Source organism: Notolepis coatsorum (genome assembly GCF_963971535.1).
Source record: "Notolepis coatsorum genome assembly, chromosome: 10".
Classification (NCBI taxonomy): Eukaryota; Metazoa; Chordata; class Actinopteri; order Aulopiformes; family Paralepididae; genus Notolepis; species Notolepis coatsorum.
The window spans coordinates 37,714,966-37,738,875 of record NC_140174.1 but is presented as its reverse complement, the minus strand read 5'-3'; the positions used below and the strand labels follow the sequence as shown (position 1 = coordinate 37,738,875).

General features: G+C 47.2%; 1 protein-coding gene across 3 annotated transcripts in view; it reads left to right on the top strand.

The window, feature by feature from the left end:
- sec31b (SEC31 homolog B, COPII coat complex component) overlaps positions 1-23,910 on the top strand; it is a 62,154-nt gene that overhangs the window by 22,285 nt on the left and 15,959 nt on the right. For 2 of the 3 annotated variants that reach the window (XM_084323753.1, XM_084323752.1), the window contains exons 18-23: positions 5,877-6,050; positions 8,412-8,585; positions 10,075-10,270; positions 11,433-11,828; positions 12,725-12,763; positions 13,375-13,433. In XM_084323753.1, the coding sequence (XP_084179879.1) occupies positions 5,877-6,050; positions 8,412-8,585; positions 10,075-10,270; positions 11,433-11,828; positions 12,725-12,763; positions 13,375-13,433 (1,038 nt within the window). The remainder of the gene's footprint in view (positions 1-5,876; positions 6,051-8,411; positions 8,586-10,074; positions 10,271-11,432; positions 11,829-12,724; positions 12,764-13,374; positions 13,434-23,910) is intronic. The other variant, XM_084323754.1, reaches the window with a different exon arrangement.

The window sequence follows — 23,910 nt, the reverse complement described above, 5'->3', positions numbered from 1 at the left end:
CTTTTTTTTTTAATTATAATATTGAGCTTTATGTATGTTTTGATAATTTTTCCACCTGGTCTAAGCGAAACGCACGCATTGTCCAGTTAATGTGAACAAGCTCTGTAGAAACATCAAACTCTCAAGCATGAGGTACAGAAGCCAACCTAGACATAACCAAGAAGCTGAGATGGAGAAATGTCACCACCTTCATTCTCAAAATCGACCCGAGTGCAAAAGAAAAGCAAGTCCATTAGTCCAACTGCAGCCCTTCGCAGTAGGCAAGACTTCCAGAGGAGGCGGTTACAGGTGTTGCAGAATCTGGTTGCAAAGAAGAAAAGATAAGGTCCTAACGTTAGTGTTTGAGCCAGGATGACTTGGGAGGGGTCAAGATGACCCCCTTTAAAAAAATGTAGGGGGACACTAAGATGCGTGATTTTTTTTCGTAGCCACAGTTCTCGAAGACGCTCTCTGATTGGCTAGCCCGCGTACAGCGAAGACCCTCTCTGATTGGTTTAGCTCCGAAGGGCTCTGGGATCGAAATATCCGCCTTGTACATATATATTCTCTGCTTCGAAGTGGTTATGCTTTGGCCCTCTTTCGAAGTGGGTTATGCTTAGAGTTTGGAATCAGGGCTGGTGGTCCATCGCCCTGCTCTAAAGATAAACTCTAAGCATAACCCACTTCGAAGGAGGGCCAAAGCATAACCACTTCGAAGCAGAGAATATATATGTACAAGGCGGAAGAGCCCATCGGAGCTAAACCAATCAGAGAGGGTCTTCGCTGTACGCGGGCTAGCCAATCATTTACATTTACATTTACATTTAGTCATTTAGCTGACGCTTTTATCCAAAGCGACTTACAAGTTCTGTACGACAAGCCATCAGGAAGGGCACAACTCTATCAGCTGAGCAACAATGTTCATCAATGTGTTGAGTGCTACAGTGTAGGTTAGTTTATTAGGACAAGTGCATGACAGTACGGTTAGTTAGGGTTAGATTTTTTTTTTTTTTTTTTTTTTTTTTTTTTCAGATAATGGTTGAAGAAGTGCGTCTTTAGTCGACGGCGAAAGATTGGACGTGATTCGGCTGTCCTAACTGGGGTGGGTAGTTCATTCCACCATTGTGGGGCAAGGACTGAGAATAGGCGACTTCTCTTTGATGACCCTCCCGGAGCTTGGATAGGAGTAGGTCTGAGGCGGCCAGAAGATGCAGAGCGTAGGGGTCTTGAGGGTGTGTAGTTAGAGACCATTGACCGGAGGTAGGCGGGAGCGGTTCCCTTTGCCGCACGGTATGCTAGGTCGAGGGCCTTGAAGCGGATTCGTGCAGCAATGGGGAGCCAGTGCAGGTCCCTAAGAAGTGGGGTGACATGGGCCGACTTCGGTAGGTTTGAGATCAGGCGGGCCGCTGCGTTCTGAATGAGTTGAAGAGGCTTAGTGGCAGTGGCCGGGAGGCCAGCGAGCAGTGCATTGCAGTAGTCGAGGCGGGAGATGACTGTTGATTGGACGAGGAGTTGGGTGGCTTCTTTTGTCAGGAAGGGGCGTATCCTTCTGACGTTGCTCAGGAGGAATCGGCAGGTTCTGGTCGTCGCTGCGATGTGAGCAGAGAAGTTCAACTGGTCGTCGAGGACAACACCAAGGTTCTTGGCGGTCGGGGACGCAGTCACAGCTGCATTCTCGACTGTGATTGAAAGGTCGGTTAGGGGGGAGGATTTGGCCGGCAGGTGGAGCAATTCTGTTTTGCTTAGGTTCAGTTTGAGGTGGTTGGACGTCATCCAGGCTGAGATGTCGGACAGACAGGCCGAGATCCGCACAGAGACGTGGATATCTGAGGGAGGGAGGGAAGGAGAGGAAGAGTTGAGTATCGTCGGCATAACAATGGTAGGAGAAGCCATGAGACGTGATAATGTTACCCAGTGATTTAGTGTAGAGGGAGAAGAGAAGGGGTCCTAAAACCGAGCCCTGGGGGACACCCGTCCGCAGGGGGCGGGTGGCCGACAGGGTCCCTCTCCATGACACTTGGTAGGAGCGGTCATTGAGGTATGATGACAGCCATGTCAGCGCAGAGCCAGCCACTCCCATTCCTGCGAGGGCCGCAAGGAGGATCTGGTGGTTGACTGTGTCGAAGGCTGCAGATAGATCTAGGAGAATCAGGACAGAGGAGAGGCCTTTCGCTTTTGCTAAGTGAAGTGCCTCTGTGACCGCAATGAGGGCTGTCTCTGTGGAGTGACCAGTCCTGAAGCCTGACTGATTAGGGTCTAGGAGGTCATTCTGTAAGAGATAAGTAGTAAGTTGGTTGGATACAGCACGTTCAAGTGTTTTAGAAAGGAAGGAGAGAAGAGAGACAGGACGGTAGTTGCCTATGACGGTAGGGTTCAGGGTTGGTTTTTTTATGAGCGGCGTGACTCTGGCTTGTTTTAGGGAGGTGGGGACCACCCCCGAGTTGAGTGAGGAGTTGATGGTTGCAGTTAGGAATGGGAGGATGTCTGGTGCTATGGTCTGGAGGAGTGGGGAGGGTAGCTGGTCCAGCTGGCAAGTAGTCGGACGGTTTGACGTTACCAGTGTCAGGGTCTCTGCTTCTGTAATGGGAGAGAAAGATGACAGAGTGAAGGATGAGGTTCTCGATTCAGCATTTGGAATGGGTGGGGGTTGGGAGAAGGAGCTGCGGATGTTCTCCACTTTTTCCTCAAAGAAGATCGCAAAGTCTTCGGCAGAGAAAGATGAGGGAGGGGGGGGTGGGGGGGGAGTGAGGAGGGAGGACATGGTAGCATGCAGTTTGCGAAGATTCTTGGCAGAGGCCTCGATCCTATGGTGGAAGAAAGAAGCTTTGGCATTAGTGATGGTTTTGGAGAATGTTAACAAGAGGTTGTGATATGTGTCGATGTCAGCAGTGAGGCGTGACTTTCTATACTTCCTTTCAGCTGCTCTCAGGACCTGTCTTTGTTCTCTCACTGGATCTGTCAGCCATGGACTGGGTGGGGAACGGCGGGCAGGTTTCTCAACGAGGGGACAGAGCTTGTCGAAGGAGGTTGCAAGGGCTGAAAGGAGGGTGGAGGTTGCCATCTCTGTGGAGAGAGCAGAGAAGGTGTCACTCAAAGGTAGAGCGGATAGTATGTCAGAGGAGAGGGTGGAGGGGGATAGGGAGGGCAGGTTGCGTCTGAGTGAGACTGTTTGAGTTGGGGTGAAGACCTTTCGGTTAAGCATGAGAGTTAGTGAGAAGGATATGAAGGAATGGTCAGATACATGTAGGGGAGTTACCGTGGTGTTAATGATGCTGGAGTTACGGGAAAATATGAGATCCAAGGAGTTGCCTGCTTTGTGGGTGGGAGGCATGGCAGTGGGAGTCAGGTCAAACGATTGTAGGAGGGAGACTACTATGACTGACTGAGATGAGTCAGGCAGGTTGAAGTCGCCCAGTAGAAGGAGAGGGGTACCATCTTCCGGTAAGGAGCTAAGAAGCATGTCCAGCTCATCTGTGAAGTGATCGAGTGTACCTGGAGGGCGGTAGAGTGTAACAATGGTGAGATTGAAAGGATTAGAGACAGATACTGCACGATATTCGAGAGAGGAGAGTGACAGTTCTGGGAGTGGTGTTACGTTTGTAGCCCATGAAGGAGATGTCATGAGGGCAGTGCCTCCACCCCGTCTGGAAGGTCGAGGTGTGTGAGTGAAGTTATAGTTTGTAGATAATGCTGCAGGTGTTGATGAGTTATTGGGGGTTATCCAGGTCTCAGTTAGAGCCAGGAGCTGCAGATTTAGACTATGGGCGTAGGCAGTAATGAAGTCAGCTTTCTTGACTGCTGATTGACAATTCCATAAGCCTCCCCGTACTGTGACAGGTGTATTAGTGGCTGTAGGAGGGTAGGAGAGATTAGCCGGGTTGCTAGCAAACTGGCGTGGATGGGTAGAGTCAGTTCTGGAGGAGCAGATTGTGGATATAGGTATGAGACACATTGTATTGTCAAGAGTGGCAGGGAGGAAGTAGAGAAATAGCAGTGTGGGAGGGAAATATAGGATTATGGTGTACTTAGCACTGGGTGGATCGGTGGATCCCTCGGCGGTTAACTCCAGGAAAACTCCTCCTCTTTGTCCCTCTTCGTTTCTCGACGCTTCGCTGACGCTACACCAGCAAGCCTTTAAATCACTATCACTAATTAGTGCTGTCTTAACACCTGGCCCCAATCAGAGAGCATCGTCGCAAACTGCGGCTACGAAAAAAATATCTGAGATATTTGATTAATTTTCTTTGTCCCTTTCCTCTCCCACCTTCCTCTTCCCTGTGAACAGTTCAATCTATACAAATAAAATGTGTTCATTCATTCAAATGGAGTGTTTATATATAAATAAATTAAAATCACATCCCTGAACGTTACACCCTCATCTGCCGCTTGGTATTATGGATGGGAATCTTCCACTTGTAAACATTAAAACGACATTCCAGGGTGGTCAGGTGGCGTAGCGGAGATTGCGTTCGTCACCAATGCCGGAGACGCTGGATTCGCCTGTTCGAATCCAGCTCCCGGGGTTGTCACCATCTTGGCTGGCCGTTCACACTAATACAATTGGCAGTATTAGAGGGTGGGAAAGCTGGCTGGGTGGGTCCGGGTCGTTGTAAACAGTGACTCCTACAGTTCGGTCGGGGCGCCTGCTCAGCGCGGATAGGATCTAAGGGGGGTAGTGTGATACTTCCACACGTTACACCCTCTCAGTGAGAGTCCGCGCTGCCAGGTGAAAAGAAGCGGTTGATTGGCTAGACGTGTGTCGGAGGAAGCACGTGATAGCCTCCACTCTCCCAGACCGACTGTGGGGGGTAAGTGCGCAGCGACCAGGAAGGGGATTGGGAATTGGCATAACTACTAACATTGGGATGGGAGAAAATCGGAGGAAAAAGGAGGGGGAAAAAGATAATAATAAAATAAAAACCGACATTCCAGCTCACACACCAGGATACTTAGATTGACACTATTTAATGAAAATGATAACAAAAGGGAGCGAACAATGCGTCTCATATGTCTTGCTTCATCAGAAGCACCCTGTGCTTGATTGCCATCAGACGTGCCTTCAGGTGACATATCAAGCCATGCCCTCTTTTCTGGATCTTCCAATCACAACTGTTGTTTCCTGTTTGTCCGAGTGTGATTGGAGGATCAAGAAAAGATGGCTGGGGTTTGAGATGGATCAATGTGAATCGCATTATCGTTATTGCAATTATGAGCCATGGAGATGTAGTGCTTTGTTCTACCATCTCTGGGTCTAATTAGATGAACCCCACTAGTATTCCTATTATATCAGTTGTTTAATCATTTCCATTCTTATTTTATACAAGGATGCACCAATAGCTATATTAGTATCAGATATCGGTCTAATACCAGGTTAAAGTAGAATATTGGTATCGGAGAATTTCCCAGATACTAAGATCCTGGAAATCAAAGCAAAGTGACTTGATTTGCTGCATTTTTTTTAAAACGGTAACACTCTGTAATGGAGAATAATGTATTATATCTTATAAATTTTTGTCCAACGACCCCAAAATGACAGTCCAAGTCCTGTACATTAAAAGTAATGGATCTGTACTTGGTATCAGCCGATACTCAAAGCCCAGGTATCGGTATATCTCAAATTCTAATCTCTACAGGTTGCACGCACCTTCATCACCACTTCTTTCTGAGTTGCATCTACATCTTATCACATAAAACTTATCACTGACTATAGATGGTTTCAACTTGATGGCATAAACATTCTAAATGGACCCAAGTTGATTTCCTGGTTTGCTAATATCAAAGCTTATAATAGGAAATAAACCAGTGTCCAAGCTGTTACCCAGCAACACTACAATACCACTGAAAGAGTTACTAAATGCTGTGGCATTTCTATACTTTATTGTGTGTTTCGCACACAGGACCTGGTGGAGAAGGTGATGATCCTGCGCAAGTCGATCGAGCGCCTCCGTAACAGCGAGGTGGTGGTGCAGAGTCCTGTCCTGGCCGAGAAGCTCACTCACTACGCAGGGATACTGGCCTCCGAGGGAAGCCTGGCCACGGCCATGACCTACCTGCCCGACAACTCAGACCAAGTAAGAGGCAGACCACCGAGCGGTCCCAAAAACACTAAATGCATTTTTATTATCTTCCCATCATCTAATTTCTAATGCAGGTTTCCCACGTGCTTACGGAATGTCTAGAACATTGCGGGAATTGTACATGCCTCTTCCCGACAGGAAAACTCAGGGAAAACGTATACATGGTCCATATATGTTCCCCCCACCCCCCTTCCTCTCTCCCTTACACTCCTCACCTGGTTTTCTCTCCCCTGCCTCCTTTTCCCTGAAAGCTTAACACTTTGAGTGCCGCACTGTTTGGTTAATTTACCTTTAGAATGCCAGCCTTTCTAGTCGTTTCCGTGGTCATTGCACTATGTTTGCGAAGCTGTGTTTGTGTTCTGTATTATAGCTGTAGAGACACGGTGTGGCCCATTTCGACAAACATTACTTGTAGTCCAGCATGGGAATAATAGTTTGTTTCCACACGCTGTAGTTTGTAGTTTATTACACGCTAAACATCGCGCATTTCAAAGATAATAGTCTTCTTTCATAGATCGCGAGATAAAACACGTTATGTGCAATAAGCCCAAACCGTTCTGGCTGATCCCCTGAAACCCCGAATACTCCCATATCAAAGGTATATGACTTGTATATATGTATCATCACAAAATCCTCAAAGGGGGGGGGGGGTCGTTTTAACTCAAAACTATGATCGCGTTTGCCAAGCATGTTTTTTGTCCGTTGAAACACAACTGTGATCGTTAGAAAAACACGTTTCAGATTAGGTAAAATAGACATAGAATGTACCTTACCTTAGCCAGAAGGTATTCCAAAAGAATGATTCCCAGTGATCGCATCGCGATTACCAGTGTATTTGTCTATACACGTTTCGATGGTCAAATACGCTTATGCAACAGAATCCCGAGGCGAGGACTGTGAATCTCTGTCCCAGGAGAAGGAGGGGCTACTCGCGAGGAGAAACTGAGTGAAGCTGACTATCAGCCCAGAGCCCCATGCAGTTCAGATACGGGACGATACTGCCACCTGGTGATAGTCAATCAGAATGCAGTTCCAATGTGTCGGGACGTGCCTAAATGATGCATATCGCTCTGAGCAACTGTGTAGAGCGGGGATCAAAGTAAAAAGATCAAACCATCCAAAAACGACTTATTACGTTTATGGCACTCAACGATCGGCGCACAGAAACGTAAAAAGATGTTTATGGCACAGAATGTGTTAACACTTTCAGTGCCCAGCAGGGGGCGCACATTTAGTGCTTGAATGCCCACCATCCACTTCAATGTTAGCGGTAATATCGCCTAATCTATGTTTTAAATTATGGCTATGTGTCTAATCTGCCCGTCGCTTATCAATGACTCATTTTCCAGTCAACATTGTCGAAGCGGATTGTTTTTTTATCGGTTCATTTCCGTTTTATAGCATTTTGAAAAGCCCTAGTTTTCAAGAAGAAAAAAAAGATTCCGTGATAAACGCCCTGTACTGGAATATTCTAGAACGTTGTCATTTTTCTGCCTATTTATGAATCGCTAGATTATCGATAGTATATTGTATGCCCGCTGGTGCCGCGAGCTGAAAATCGATTATCTTAGTTCCTGATCGCTCGCACAGTCAAACAGCCATATCACACATAGTGGAAAAGCTATATCTCAGGTAACAGGTCTGATTATCCTAAGACTGGTCAAATAGATTCCTTACCTGAGATCAGATGGTAACCAAAAAGATTATTCCAATTCCTGATCGCCATTCCAAAAATCAATCCTTTTATTGATCCAATGCAACATACTGTAAACACATATTCCACGCATTCCTGAGGCTCCACAATGACTGGGATCATCTCCGGTACATGCGTGAGAAGTAAAATGTGGATTCCGCAGTTTTTTTTTCTCATCCATTTTCAGTCCATTCCAAAAGGGTGCATTACCATCTGGGAGACGATAGGGGGCGCTTTTTCAAATCTGAGCTGCTACAGGGGCTGCTGTACCAACGGGAGACTCGGTTGATAAAATATGAATTCAGATCGCTAATAAAAAAAATAAAACGATATTTGTCGTGATGGGCATTCAGGCGTTGGGCTGATAACACGAGTTATGTCGTGATGGGCATTCAAAGTGTTAAGAGGCAAACTCACCAAATTGGGGGTGGGGGGGGGGGTCGATCATTCTCCTGGCCAGAGAAAGTCAAGTCCTCTACTGAACTTCTGAATCTAAAATTGTATCTGATTAGCAATGTTTTAACAATAAATGTGTATTAACCATGAAGATTTTACCACACGCACGAGTAACCTCTCCGGTTCCACCGCAGTAGTCATGGAAGAGTCTGGGACCGTGTCGCGGGCACCTGATAACGCGGTGCGTCTGGTCTGCGTGTCTTCAGGCTGGGATCATGATGCTGAAGGACAGACTGTTCCACGCTCAGGGAGAGGCCGCTGTTGGAGAGAAGCCTCCCGTCCCCTTTGAACGTGTGGAGGTGTCTGCTGCTGCTGCTGAGCCCACTCCTCTTCCTGCTGCTGCTGCTGCTGAAGCACCTACACAAAACGCACAAATCATGGTATTCATTCTAGGGGTGCACCGATATATCGGTCGGGTATTGGTATCGGCCGATAAGTGCCTTGTTGACTGCCATCGGCCTATCGGCCGATAAGCTCAAATGTGCCGATGGCAGTGGCCGATAAATATCCGTCAATCTGGTCCACACGTTCAAACTTTGAAAAAAGTTTCAGTCAAGCGACCTGCACACACAAGCTACTGCATCAAAGTTACTTATGATTAACAAAGGCATTCGTTTTGTGGCATTAACGTTATATAGTTACACGTTCAATAACATCAGCATATTTACCCGAACATAGCAAGCATTACTCATTCATATCTCTCACTTCCTTCCTTTGCTCAGAGAGCCTGTACTGAATTGTACCCATTCTGCAATCTGTTAATAAAGTTTTCAATCTGACAAATGTATAGAAAAGCTTTTATTATAATATTCGTTGCTCATTATGCCTCGTTTGGTCATCCTGCAGAGCGCTGGTAGTCTACTCGTGGCCGGCGGGGAGCTAGCGTTATTAGCTATTAGTTTGTTGTGGTTCTCGCATGCAGATCAATGGCGGACTTCCCGGAAGTAAAAAACGAATAAGCGCTTGCCGATTGGTGGTAAGAACAGCAGAGGCGTAACATAACGTGTGACGTAATTGGCAGAATCGACTGTCAATCTAAATTGTTCTGTTGCCATCTACCTGCATTGCTTTGGTTGAGAGAGATAGTGCTCTCTTATTAAAACTCATAAACTTTTTTGAAAGCCAGTGAGTATTGTATGACTCAGACTTCAGCAATAATCATGACTCATGAGCATTATAAAATAAAAACACACATGGGATGGTGGAATTAATACCATAAACATATTTCTTGATGTTTCCTTTTTTTAAGTACCAAGTAAAGAGGCCTATGTTCATATCGGTGAGCACAATTTGTAACACAAAAAGAGAGACGTGTAGCCTATTTATTTAATATTTTATTTATTCATATTATTATTTTATTTGTTGCCATGCCTAAAATAATAGTCAAGCATAGGGCTAAAACATTTTCATAAACAATAATATTTTCTATACATTTGTCTGATTGATTGATTGAAAACTTTATTAACAGATTGCAGAATGGGTACAATACAGTACAGCTCAGTGGACTGGGGGATGAAGACCAGAAAATGACTTTTGGCTTTTTTACATAAGGCTCCTCCATTTTCAATTCATCAAAACATTTAGAGACATACAAATATACAGTAGTTTCATAAAAAAATTCAAAAAACGATATACAAAAAATAAATAATTATTATAATTTTTTTTTTGTGCCACAAATATCGGTATCGGCCGATTGTGTTAGTTGAACAATCGGTATCGGTGGCAAATTTTCATATCGGTGCATCCCTAATTCATTCCTCAGTAACCTTTAAAATAGACCAGATAATATATCTACCATAATTTGTCTGGGTCTTCCCTGTTTCCATATAGATTCTGGGCCATTTGAATGAAATGTTTTTTGCACCACAGGGTCAGTACAAGCCTTCTCCTGCTGCTCAGACGACACCCACCGGACAGCCTCCTTTGCCATCAGTTTTTACTCCACAAGCCGCTCCTCCTACCGTTGCTGGACCCGCTCTGCCCCCCTCCTCTCATGTCCTTCCTCCCAGCGCACCCCGTCTTGGCTTACGGCCCTCTTACCCTCAACATCCTGCTTCCGCTCCAGGTGAGGTCGTCCTCCATTCCTATGCTCAACAATAAGATGTACAGGCAGGTGTGTTACCTGCTGGGGGCTTTCTGCCGGTCTCACCCTCCACAAGCGCCCTTGAGCCCTTGAGCCGCACATCCCGACACCCAGGACATGATGTAATTGACCCATCTCAAGCCCCGTCCTCTTCATCCTCCTTGAACGGTCGCTTTCCTCTGACGAACCGAGCCTGCTAGCACAGTTGGCCAATAACAATCTGCAATGCTGGATAACGTTGGACAAACTATCGCGATGAATATTTGGAATGGCGATCAGATAATTGGATTATGCTTTTTGCAGTACATCAGAGACAAGGTAAGGACTATATGTTAACAATCTTGCGTTGATCCGATGTTTTTTCCGCCGCGATTGCAGCATGTGTCTGTAATGTACTGTGTAGCGTATACCGTTGGTGGCGCTCGAAGCATAGAACCCCCCCACACACACACACACACCCTTTCGTGGATGCATGATGAAACATAATACCGATAATCTAGCGTTGATTTCAGATTGATTCAATAATCAGGCGAGAAATTAAACGATTTATAATGAAATGCAGATAAACGCTGTTTGGCTGCGTTTCCTGGGATTACACATAATCGCTCTGGAACTATGCTCGTATTCACCACGGTATAAAACGGAAATGTATGGATGAAAATCTTTTCTGTTTTTTGCATGTTGACCGGAAGAAACTCACTGACAATCGACGGTGTTATTAGATCCATAGCTATAATATTTAATATAGATTTAGCACTGCAAAACACTGGCATTTATCCCCATTGAACAGAGCGTTGGCACTAAAGCGCCCTCTGCTGAATGGCACTGGATGTGTTAAGGAACGAGTTGACTTGCTTAATAAGAAAACGAGACATTTTTAATGGACTACATTGATTGATATTAGCAAAACACTGCAACAAGAAATAAACCAATCTGTTACCCAGCCATGCATTTCCACCGAAACCTTCTATATTATATTATATTATATTATATATATATATATATATATATATATATATATATATATATATATATATATATATATATATATATATATAAGGGTGTATCTGTATATCACAATATGTCTTTTCTTCCCATATCACCCAGCCCTAACGCAGCATTGCTTGTTTGTGTCTCTGTTCAGGGTTTCCTCCTCCTCCTCAGTCCTTCCAGCCCCAGCAGCACATGCATGCAGCCGGTCCTTCATCCTTCCTTCCGCCAGGGCCTTGTATGCCGGCCGCCAGCTTGTCCGGACCCACACCCTCACCTTCCAGCGCCCCTGGGGGCCTGCCCGCCATGGCCAGCCCCGGGGTGCCACCCATAGGCTTCATGCCTTCCTGCTTAGCGCCAGGCCCCATTCCTCCCGGCTCGCAGCCCGGAGCCCCTGTCCCCATGTACCCGCGGGCCCCTCACGGCCAGGGAATGGCCCCTATGGCAGCCGGCCTGTACGCACCCCTCGGTCCAGGTTACCCCCAGGGTGGACCGGGAGCCCCTCCTGTGAAGCCCTACTCTGCCCCCGCCCCCCCGCCTCCTCCCACAGGTACAGAGCATGGAGCTAGAGGGGGCTCAGACACCAGTCACCATCACAGTCATCTTCATTCCATTCTGGTTTCAGTTTTGCCTTAAAGATTCAGTACAATGAACATCTTGAGTCTAGAGTCCTTTGATCTCTATCCCCCTGGATATCAACAGAATCCAGCCCTTTCAGATATACAATCTGCTTGAAATATTGCATAATTTACACAGCCCTGGTTGGCCCATCTGTCGGTCTGTGAGTTGTAAAGCATATCAGCTACCTAGCCCACAAACATGTAATGAAACTAGTTTGCTACAATTTAGTTAATTTGAATGGTTCAAAGACATCCACAGCAACTGTGACAATGTATTTATCACCTGCTAGCACAGGTTACCCAATGTTAATCTCCCATAGCAACCAATCACACTGGGATCATGAATTTGTTTACATTTGAATGCTTCATGCATTATGATTATGACTAACTTGACATGAACAGAAGGCCACGCCCCCTCAACATACTGAGATTAGGCTGTGCTCAGAGAGAGTGGCACTAACTCAGTTAGTTGCATAACAAATCAAATGATACATCTGAAGCTGAGACAATAAGCAATTTATGACTGAATTAAAACACCATTGTACTGGATCTTTAAGGAACATGTTCATTTGTTTTGTCACAACTGGGCGTCATTTGAATCCATCTAAGAACACCATTGTTTTGGATGTTTAGATATGGAACGCTGAAATAGTTTTGGATGTTGTTCCTTTTAATAATTTTCAGTAGGTTATGTATGTTGCCACTGCTATTTGAAGAGACTTCGAGGCAGGCCTATGAAGTGTGCTAAAAGATGCTAGAGTTGAAATATGCTGTTAATATGGACAAACAATCCTGTTGAGCTGTACCCCCTCGTTTGATTTTTCAGGACACTTTCCTTGGCTGAGTTCCCATTTTGACGATCAAGGTGACAGGGCTAGGGATGGATTTGGCTTTTATTAAGAGTGAACTGAAAATAATGTCTGGCACTGTTTGCTTGTACAGCCACACGCTTGAGGGACATGTAGTGCAGAACTGGTGCTGGGTAAAAAAAAAAGTTTTAAAACTAAATATAGGCTTGATTGATGCAGTTTGTAAAGCTGAAGCTCCTAATAGATATACACTTGACATTATGAAGCATGATAAATGATGTGATTGATTACCTGCTAACAGTAAATGCATAATATTTTAGATCCATACATTTAGTATTGACTATTGATGATCCAACAATGATTTTAACCATCAATTATTGTTGGATAATAATTATAATTTGCTCTTTTGTTGCCGTGTTCAATAACTACTATACTCTAAAGGGAGAAAAAGTGTTTTTCACCTTGAAGTGCTTTTGCCATGTGGACTAACCTTGGTTCAAAGTGGTTTTCTCAAATGCTCAGTTTTGGCTGCTTGAGTTTTGTGTGTATATATATATATATATATATATATATATATATATATATATATATATATATATATACAGAATACACCTCTTTTGAAAATACCCAAACATCTGATTTTCTTTCTCAATCTGTTGTATCTCAGGGTGTCAAGATGGCTGGAATGACCCTCCTGCAGTGCGAGGAGGACCCAGGAAGAATAAGGTACTATCTGTGTTCATTTACCTTCTTTGTTTTATTTGTCTGGTCCAATTCACATTATTCAACATTACATGTAATGTTAAATGCCAGAGTTGGCTTGTTGAGTGCTAACACCGCCATACACCCTAAAACCACCTATCAAGATTGTAACTGAGGGGTACAATTCCCTGACTGTATTACTAGATATGATACTTACTACCACTACCTTTGTACTTAATATTCGGCCACCCAGTACTCGGCATAAATATATTATGATGAACACTGTCACGTAGATGAAACGGATCCAACACAAATGTACAAATTAGAAATAGGTCTTTATTTCTACACAGCGATGGTGTGTAGAGCAAGCACTTAATCAAATCAATCACATTTATGAATGGGAATTAGTATGCACTTTTATGGCAAGAGTATTCGTCGGTATATCAATAGAGAATGTCCAATCTCTGAAGGCGCAGGTGGTACATATACGACCTGGAATAGTTTAAGGAATAACAGCAATGATACTTTAATGATTATATACTGGATACACTAGGGGGGGTTAATCCGGTCGCTTGTAAGCCGACAGGAGTAGGAAGGGGGGGGGGGGGGTAGAATCCGGCTGCCTCATCCGGCCAAGGGTATCCCAGGTGAACCCACTGTAGTGCCGTTCAATGCGCCGGCGATCCTTGGACCACAGATGAAAGCAGGTGGACTCTTTGTGGGCCGGCGTCCTCCGGTCCACGGAGGAGAGACGTGAAGCGACCTCGTCTTGCAGAGCGTCTCCTCACCTTGCGTCCTCTCCAGGGGGGGGGTTCCAACACACGGCAGTGTCAGGGGTCTTTATCCATGGAATAATCAACGTATACAAAGCATAATCCGTGCCGGGGAAGGCGGGCTGTCGTCGGTAGAATAATCCGGTATACAGGTCCACTCGCTCGTCGGCTCTGGGGCTCCTCGGGTGCAGCTTCACGTGGGGTCAACCACCCTGGATAAGCAGCCAGTTCTCTGCCCGAAACGATGGGGTACTGACTACGGTAGTATTCTCACCGCACGAAGCACTATATATTAACAGACTATTATTAGCTTAATAGACTACGTCCAACTCGACGATATAGTGCCAAATATGACTATTCAAATATTAATATACACGATGTCTCAATACCGATGGTAAGCCGAACTTGGCCTTACTCCCACACGTGGCGTCGCGGGGAGGCTTTACGTCTGTGACTCTATTGGAGGGTAAGAAACTGGACTGAAAAGAAAGTCCTACTTTAGTAGCGCAGTATATATACGCACTATGAACAAATAGTCCCATTAGTGGTGCGGTAGCCAGATTCCTACGCGGAACTAGGACTTGTTCGTACATGTTGAGCGGTACGTTTGAACTGGGTCTGGGGGGTATGGCAGCCTGGCACCAAGGTCTCGACCAATAGTAGAATGGAGACTATTATGGGATGTTCAGTAGGCTAGAATGGATATTCAATGCATATTGTACAAGGAATATGCAAGGGATATCAGGGAATATTAGAGAATATACAAATACAATTAAATATATATATATAATAAATATATATATTCGGTTTAATCTGGCCCTTCACAACAGCCACCCCCTGATTGGTCCCAGACCTAATCAGTTAAGCAGAGACAGATTAATCGCGTTGTCTATTTACACATAAGGGTTTGCTGTAGGGGTCAGTCAACTTCACAAAGTCATATGGTTATAGGGTCATGGTCATCATCGATTGTGTCTGGGAGTCGGGGCAGTTCTATGAGCCTCGCCACGGGACGGGTGTAAGTGCGACCCTGGACAAGCACTTCAGCTGCTCGGACCTTGCCGTCGGCACCGGTGATCACTTTGCTTACGCGGCCGGCCGGCCACATAGCTCTGGGCAGTGATTGATCAATAATCATGACGACTGTTCCTTCTGTCAAATTGTCTCTCTCCTTTACCCACTTCTGGCGGGTCTGTAGAGACGGTAGGTAGTGCAGTAGGAAACTGCTCCAAAACTTGTCGGCTAATACTTGGCTGTACCTCCACATTCGTCGGCCGTTCGCTTCTTCAGGCCGGTACATTGTCTGGGGTAATGCAGGATCTAGCCGCCCCATCAGGAGTGTGTTGGGGGTAACTGGGTCGATATCCGCCACATCACTGGAGACATATCCGAGGGGCTTCGAGTTAAGTACTCCCTCAATCTCCGTGAGGACTGTCATTAGGACTTCTTCCGCCACAGTCTGGGCCCCAAGTACTGCGTACAGGGCTGTCTTTATGGAGCGCACTTCTCGTTCCCAAGTGCCACCGAAGTGGGGTGCGTTTGGGGGGTTGAATTGGAAATCAACCTGTGCTGGAGCGAGGTGGGTCTTAAGTTCTGGGCCCATAGCTTGGAAGCTCTCTCTCAGCTCTCTTTCGCCGCCTTTGAAGTTTGTCCCATGATCGGACAATAGGGTAGACGGTCTTCCTTTCCGTGATGTGAATCTACGGAAGGCCATAAGGAATGAGTCTGTGCTCATGGTCGGGAGAAGCTCGATGTGTATCGCTCTGGTGGTCATGCATTTGAATACAATACCCCACCGCTTCTCGGTTCCTCTTCCTTTCTTTATGTGCAGCGGGCCAAAGCAGTCCATACCCGTTGAGTGGAATGGCTTGTCACCGATTCGGAGGCGACATGGAGGAAGGTCAGCCATCCTTGGTATGCTGGGCTGCGCGCGCCACTTGCGGCAGTCTAGACATGTTCGCTGGAAGCGTCGTACCGCCTCTCTTCCTTGTAGGATCCAGTAACGACGTCTGATTTCCGCGAAGACTCTTTCTGCTCCTGCGTGATGTACATCCTCATCGTATTTCTTTATAATCAGCTCTGTGACCTTGTGTCGGCTGTTCAATACGATCGGGTATTTAATGTCATCCGGTAGATTGGGGGCTCTGCGTAGGCGACCACCCACTCTGATGAGGGTATGAGCGTCGCTCTCGGGGGCCAGATGAATTAATCTGCTGTCGGATGGGACGGGCTTTCCTCCCTGTAGACAGGCCAATTCATCGGGGAACGAGTCTCTCTGGGCTCGCTGCAGTAGAAGCAATTCTGCTTCCTCGTAGTTAGCTGCTGACATATCAGCGGGGGACTTGCACTCCGGGTGGTACCGCAGGAATGTTCTTTGTTGTGCACTCTCTATGGACGTGCAATCGTCTATGTTAGGGTCGGTGGAGGCTACGGTGCTCAATCCACAGAACACAGACTTCTTATTTTCCACCTCCTCTGGACTTGCTTCCCTCGGGATAGGCATGGGCCACTGTCCTTCCGGGAGTCTTAGGAATGCGGGGCCGTCACTGTAGACATTGCGACGGGTGAGGTCATCTAGGGGCATTCCCCGGGTGATGACGTCAGCTGGGTTCTGTTTTGTATCAACGTAGCGCCACTCTGTTTCTCCGGTTAACTCTTCGGTTAAGTCTTGAATCTCGGTGACTCTGACTCCCACGAAGACTTTGTACTTGCATGAGTCCGATTTGATCCAGGCGAGTACTGTCGTGGAATCTGACCACAGGATTGTTCTAGACACCGGTATGGTGAGCTCACGTTGGATGAGCGTGGCTAGGTGCGCTCCGGCTAGGGCTGCGCAGAGCTCTAGACGTGGGATAGATTGTTGCTTGCGTGGGGCTATTCTCGAGCGGGCGAGGACAAATGCTGTGTAGATCTCTCCCCCCCTTTCTTGGGCCCGCAAGTAGGCTACTGATCCGTATGCGACCTCTGAGGCGTCACTGAAGACGTGTAAGTCCATTTTACATGTCTCTGGCCTCACCGTGGGTGGGAAGTAGCTTCGGTGCATATTAACGCCTGGGAGTGAGTGGAGCTCCATCTCCCACTCTCTCCAGGTGGATGCAAGGTGTGCGGGAATGGGGTCGTCCCAGCCCTGGTCCTTGTCCCACAATGCTCGTACAATCATGTTTGCCCTGGTGGTGTACGGTAGAATACATCCTAGCGGGTCATATTGTCGGGCGAGTGTTGTGTACACACTCCGTCTGGTGGTCGGCGCCGCCGCCGGCCTTCCCTGCTCCGTAGTCAGGGGCTTGTGTCTGTAGTGAAGCGAATCTGTTTTGAATCGCCACCCCAATCCCAGGGTCATCTCCTGGGCTTCTCCCGGGATTGTAGCCATCCAGGTCTCGCTGCTGGCTGCCTTGTCCTCGGAGGAGAGGCTGCGCAGTACTTGCGGATCGCTGCTGGCCCACTGCCTGAGATCAAAGCCGCCTTTGATCAATGAGGCGCGGAGTTTAATCAGGAGAGCCTCGGCTTCTTCCTGGGTTGAAAGGCTTTGTAGACAGTTGTCTACGTAGAAGCTGTTCTTTACGCTGTGTCGGACCTCTTCGTCCGCTGCTGGGTCCTCTGCTACATGTTTCTGTAGTGCAAATGTAGCACAGCAGGGGCTGCACGTCGTTCCGAAGGGGAGGACTTCCCATTGGTAGATGGCTGGGTGCTCATCTCCTGGCTTCTCTCTCCATAGGAACCGTAACAGGGGCTTGTCCTCCTCTACTAATCTCACCTGCAGGAACATTCCTTTAATGTCCCCGCTGATGGCCACCTTTTCCTGGCGGAAGCGGAGTAGAACGCCGAGTAGGGAGGGGCCGAGTGTGGGACCGGGCAGTAACTCTTTATTCAGATTTTGGGATCCGATCTGGTAGCTGCAGTTAAATACTATGCGGTCTTTACCGTTGTGATGGACCTTGTGGTGAGGCACGTACCACGATTCAGTGGTCTGGTCAGCCTCTTTAATGTCCATCTTTGTGACGTGTCCCGCTGTGATGAGCTTCTCAATCTCAGCGCGGTATACACTCTCTTGGGCGGGGTTCTTGGCTAAGCGCCGCTCCGTGTTCAGCAGGTACCGTTCTGTGGCGTCTGTCTTGGCGTGGAAAGTAGGCATTCCTTCTCGCCGCAGGAGTGGCGTGGCGTATCTCAACACGCCGTTGACCGGGACTCTCTTGGTCCCTGTCTCGAGGAGGTGAATGGCGTAAATGTCATCTTTAGAGCGAATGTCTTTCTTTCCGTTCTTAAAGGGCATTTGTTCCAAGGTCCATAGCCGCTCTACGTGTTGCAGGAGTGCGGTTTCTCCCTCTGTGACTCGGGAGTGGAGACATCTAGTGGCTGTACTTAGGTTGAGAGATTTGGCGAGCGGGCCTTGGAGAGTCCATCCCAAACGGGTCTCGACTGCTGCAGGACAGCCTCGGGGTCTATCGGGACAATGAGGTCTGCATGGTCGGAGCCTATCAACAGGGTCGGCATAGCATTGTCTATGAGCGGGATCGGTAACTTGCGCAGATGTGCATATTTCTCCATCAGCTTGGCGACGGGGTATGTGTACCGCGACAGTCCTATTTCTTGGCTGGTGAAAGCGTCTGTAATCTGGTACCGTCGCTCAGGCTGGCCGCTTGCTGCGATAGAGAATGAGACATTCTCGCCCTTTATCGTCTTCAAATCTCGTCTTATTGTCCGAATTGTCATTTGGGTTTCGCTTCCCCGCAGCCCTAGCTGGGCCGCAGCGGAGGCGAGCAGAAGGGTCTTCTCTGACCCGTCATCGAGGACGGCGTAAGTGTCCAGGACTTTATTCTGGTAGCTTAGTGTCACACGCACTACTTTTAGGAGTACTCGGGCTCCACTGCTGCTGGCGGGATCGATGTACATGACGCTCGCTTTGCTGCTGGATGGTACGGGTGAAGGGCGCCGTCTGTTACTGTCGTGAAGTATGTCCAGATGGGCTCCATCGCACTTGGTGCACCCTTTCTTTAAGCGGCATTCGGCTGCCATGTGTGAGCGCGCACAGCGAAAACAGCGCTTGTTGGACTTTATCCATTGACTTGCTTCCTCCGCGTTCAGCTTGGGGAAGGAGTCACATTGCGCTAGCCAGTGTTCTTTCTCACAGTAGGGGCACACTATCTTCCACTTCTCCGTTCTGGAGGGGGTACTGTGGCTCCTGCTGCTCGGTACTGACTCCGATTGGTGCATCACAGTCACCGATCTTCTTCCATCATTTAGTCGTCTGGTTCCTTCTCTGGAGCCAGGGGTGCTCCGTCCGAATGTATCTAGCCGTAGGCTGCTGACTTCTCTCGCCAGGAAGTCTGCTAGATCGAGGAGGTTCGGTTCGGGGCCATTCGGGTCTCGGTGGTCTCTCTGTCGCCTAAAACGCTCCTGTCGAGCGGGCGGCAGCTTCTCCAAGATCCTTTCCACATTTGAGTTGGCGTAAAGTTCATGCCTCCCCTTCTCTCTCTGCGCTCCCAACATCCCTACCAGGGACTGCACTCTGATGGACAGGTCGTCCAGTGCTCGATTGTCTATTGCTGGGGGTAAGCGGTCGATGTGTCGGATCTCCTGGATCACGTAATCCCATATGCGCCCATACCTCTGGTCCAATGCTACCAGCGCTGCTGTGTATGGGGTGGTGGAAGTCGCGTAGGCGAGCGCTATATTATGTGCGCGGGGTACCTTTAAGTGCTTCAGTAGGATGGCGTATTTATGGCGTTCATCCAATACATCCACCAACATGGTCTCCAGACACATGCGGAGTTCTGTATACTGGGCCCGGTTCTCTTGGGTGAAGTCGGGTACCATAGGCGTGCCAATGTATGACGCTGACTGTGGATACATCGGCGAGCGTTGGGGGAGAGGCCTCCTAGGCGAGTCTCCTCCCGCTCCTTGGTATGGGCTGGTACCGGCAGTGTACCATGGCCCGCTTGTCCAGGCGCTGTTCCTCGGTGCGGGTCGTGCGCCGTGCTCACCCGTGTATAGAGTCGGGGGTCTGTAGCGCAGCTCCGCGGGAGTATAGCCTGGGCTGTACCGGACCTCCTGGTCCGGTAGAGTACTGTGCTGTCGTCGGGCGTGGTTCTCCTCCTCTTCGTCTTCAGTTAGGTCATCCAGTGCTTGTAGTCTCTGGTTTAGCCTCTCCACAGGATATGCTGCTCCTTCCCGGTTGCTAGGTCTCGCTTGGACCGGTGGGGGGAGGTGGTCTGTGGGGGGTATAGACCTCGTCTGTTGGTCAAGTTCAGGGTTGTTTACTCGGCTAGGGGATGCCGCCCTGGAGGTGTGTCTAGACGAGTTCCTGGAGCCTCTGGCGGAGGGAGAGGGTGTTGTCCGTCTGATCAGCTGTTCTATTAGTTGCGCTTGCTGTCTGTCGCGCTCTGCGTCCCGTAGAGCACCAGCAGCTGCTCGCTGGCTGTCTGCTCGGTCTCGGGCCACATTCTCTTCTCTCTGAATGCGTCTTATTTCTAGACGTATATGCTCTTCTTCGCTCCGCTGCTGGATCTGCAGTCGGTCGCGTTCAGCAGCGGCGTTCAGGCTGATGAGGAAGGCCTGCTGTAGGGTCCTCTCTGCCTCGCTGGGAGAAGGCGGTTGTATAGGGGAGCCTTCCCTCGGGGTACTCCTTGCGGAGCCTTGGAGCTCTATCTCCACGGTGCTCTCCCCGTCTTCTTCCGTGCCGAGTTCTGTCTCGGTAGCGTTGTATTCCTCCCGGGACTCATCGGGGACTACTTCTTCAGTACTGGCGGGGTGTGAAGTCATGTCTGGTTCCCACTGGTCCCCACCGTGAACTTGGTCAGTTACATTAGAACCCGTAGGGGCCTCTATGGTCGGGGTAGTCTGGGCGTTGGGGTTAGACATACTTTTACTTTCTAGTTTTACCGCGTTTACTGTTAGTAGAAGACTAGGTTGTTGACTGACAGCGTAAGCCTCTAAGTACTGAGGGAGCCGTCGTTCGCGCTGCGGGCGTTGATTAGGAGGATCGTTTCGTGGAGTGTTCATCATAGGCCATTTCAATATTAATAACACTATATTAATATTACACTAATTACCCTCCGGCTCGAAGGACCAATTGTAACTGAGGGGTACAATTCCCTGACTGTATTACTAGATATGATACTTACTACCACTACCTTTGTACTTAATATTCGGCCACCCAGTACTCGGCATAAATATATTATGATGAACACTGTCACGTAGATGAAACGGATCCAACACAAATGTACGAATTAGAAATAGGTCTTTATTTCTACACAGCGATGGTGTGTAGAGCAAGCACTTAATCAAATCAATCACATTTATGAATGGGAATTAGTATGCACTTTTATGGCAAGAGTATTCGTCGGTATATCAATAGAGAATGTCCAATCTCTGAAGGCGCAGGTGGTACATATACGACCTGGAATAGTTTAAGGAATAACAGCAATGATACTTTAATGATTATATACTGGATACACTAGGGGGGGTTAATCCGGTTGCTTGTAAGCCGACAGGAGTAGGAAGGGGGGGGGGGGTAGAATCCGGCTGCCTCATCCGGCCAAGGGTATCCCAGGTGAACCCACTGTAGTGCCGTTCAATGCGCCGGCGATCCTTGGACCACAGATGAAAGCAGGTGGACTCTTTGTGGGCCGGCGTCCTCCGGTCCACGGAGGAGAGACGTGAAGCGACCTCGTCTTGCAGAGCGTCTCCTCACCTTGCGTCCTCTCCAGGGGGGGGGTTCCAACACACGGCAGTGTCGGGGGTCTTTATCCATGGAATAATCAACGTATACAAAGCATAATCCGTGCCGGGGAAGGCGGGCTGTCGTCGGTAGAATAATCCGGTATACAGGTCCACTCGCTCGTCGGCTCTGGGGCTCCTCGGGTGCAGCTTCACGTGGGGTCAACCACCCTGGATAAGCAGCCAGTTCTCTGCCCGAAACGATGGGGTACTGACTACGGTAGTATTCTCACCGCACGAAGCACTATATATTAACAGACTATTATTAGCTTAATAGACTACGTCCAACTCGACGATATAGTGCCAAATATGACTATTCAAATATTAATATACACGATGTCTCAATACCGATGGTAAGCCGAACTTGGCCTTACTCCCACACGTGGCGTCGCGGGGAGGCTTTACGTCTGTGACTCTATTGGAGGGTAAGAAACTGGACTGAAAAGAAAGTCCTACTTTAGTAGCGCAGTATATATACGCACTATGAACAAATAGTCCCATTAGTGGTGCGGTAGCCAGATTCCTACGCGGAACTAGGACTTGTTCGTACATGTTGAGCGGTACGTTTGAACTGGGTCTGGGGGGTATGGCAGCCTGGCACCAAGGTCTCGACCAATAGTAGAATGGAGACTATTATGGGATGTTCAGTAGGCTAGAATGGATATTCAATGCATATTGTACAAGGAATATACAAGGGATATCAGGGAATATTAGAGAATATACAAATACAATTAAATATATATATATAATAAATATATATATTCGGTTTAATCTGGCCCTTCACAACAAAGATGTATTTAGGGGCCCAGTCTCTGGGGATGGGAATTGATAAGATTTTATTGATACCGATTCCATTATCGATTCTGCTTATCGATTCTTGGTCAATTGTTAGATGTATCATTTAAATAAATAAATTGGAAATGCAACAGAACTAAGCTGGTTAGAATAACATGCAACTTGACATTTCTGATTGGTATTTATTGTTGAGCCCCCCATGTCCAAAAAATACAAAAACTGTAAAAAATAGATTTAACTACACACTTAAATAAAATAATGTATTTGAGATTCTCTTTAACTAATTTAATCTATTGAACTGTAGTTACATTCAAACAAAAATACAGCATGAGTTCTCTAGGGCATTACGTCATTGTTTTAAAATGGGCAACTGTCGGAAAAACATGGCATCGATAAGAGGAATCGATAGTCATGGAGGCATGCGATTCCAAGAATCTGACAATTAGGTTCTCGATTCCCATCCCTACCAGTCTCTGAGCTATAACACCACCCTACTCTAAAACCACCTATCAAGATGTATTTAGGGGACCAGTCTCTGCTTTCCTAGTAGGATTTTTTTTAACAAAGTTTAAAAGAAAAACAATGTACAGAAGACGTGCAAGTAAAATATAATATGAAATGTCAGACAATATTTTCACTGGCAAATTACTGCTTAATGCAAACTAGATTCATCTGTTATTTGATTGTTGTGCTTTCACATACATTTATAATTTCCTTTTCACTTTAAAACAATTCAGACAAAAATAACAAATAAATGTATAGCACAACAGGATATGATTGTTTATTGACAAGGATCCCCATTAGCTAACGCAAAGATGCCAGCTAGTCTTCCTGGGGTCCAAAAAACAACATGACAAAATTAAAACATAGTGCATCACACAGACTAAAGAAACACACAATCAAACGATAACAGAACACATCAATGTAACAAAAACTTCACATGGCTCTACATTATCACTTATTCATTGGCTCTCTGAAGTGAGATCTCAACTTATTCTTAAAGCTAGCTATACCTTGTATTTCACTTATGCCACTTGGAAGACAGTTCCGTGCCCAGATATGCCCTATATATTACAGTTCTTTTCATGCTCGATTTTGCACGGGGTATACTAATCAACCCTCTACTTGCCCCTCTGGTGAAATGCATGTGGACATCCGATCTGCAAGTTATTTTGTTGAAGATAAATATGGGATTGTGAGTTAAAATGACTTTCTGA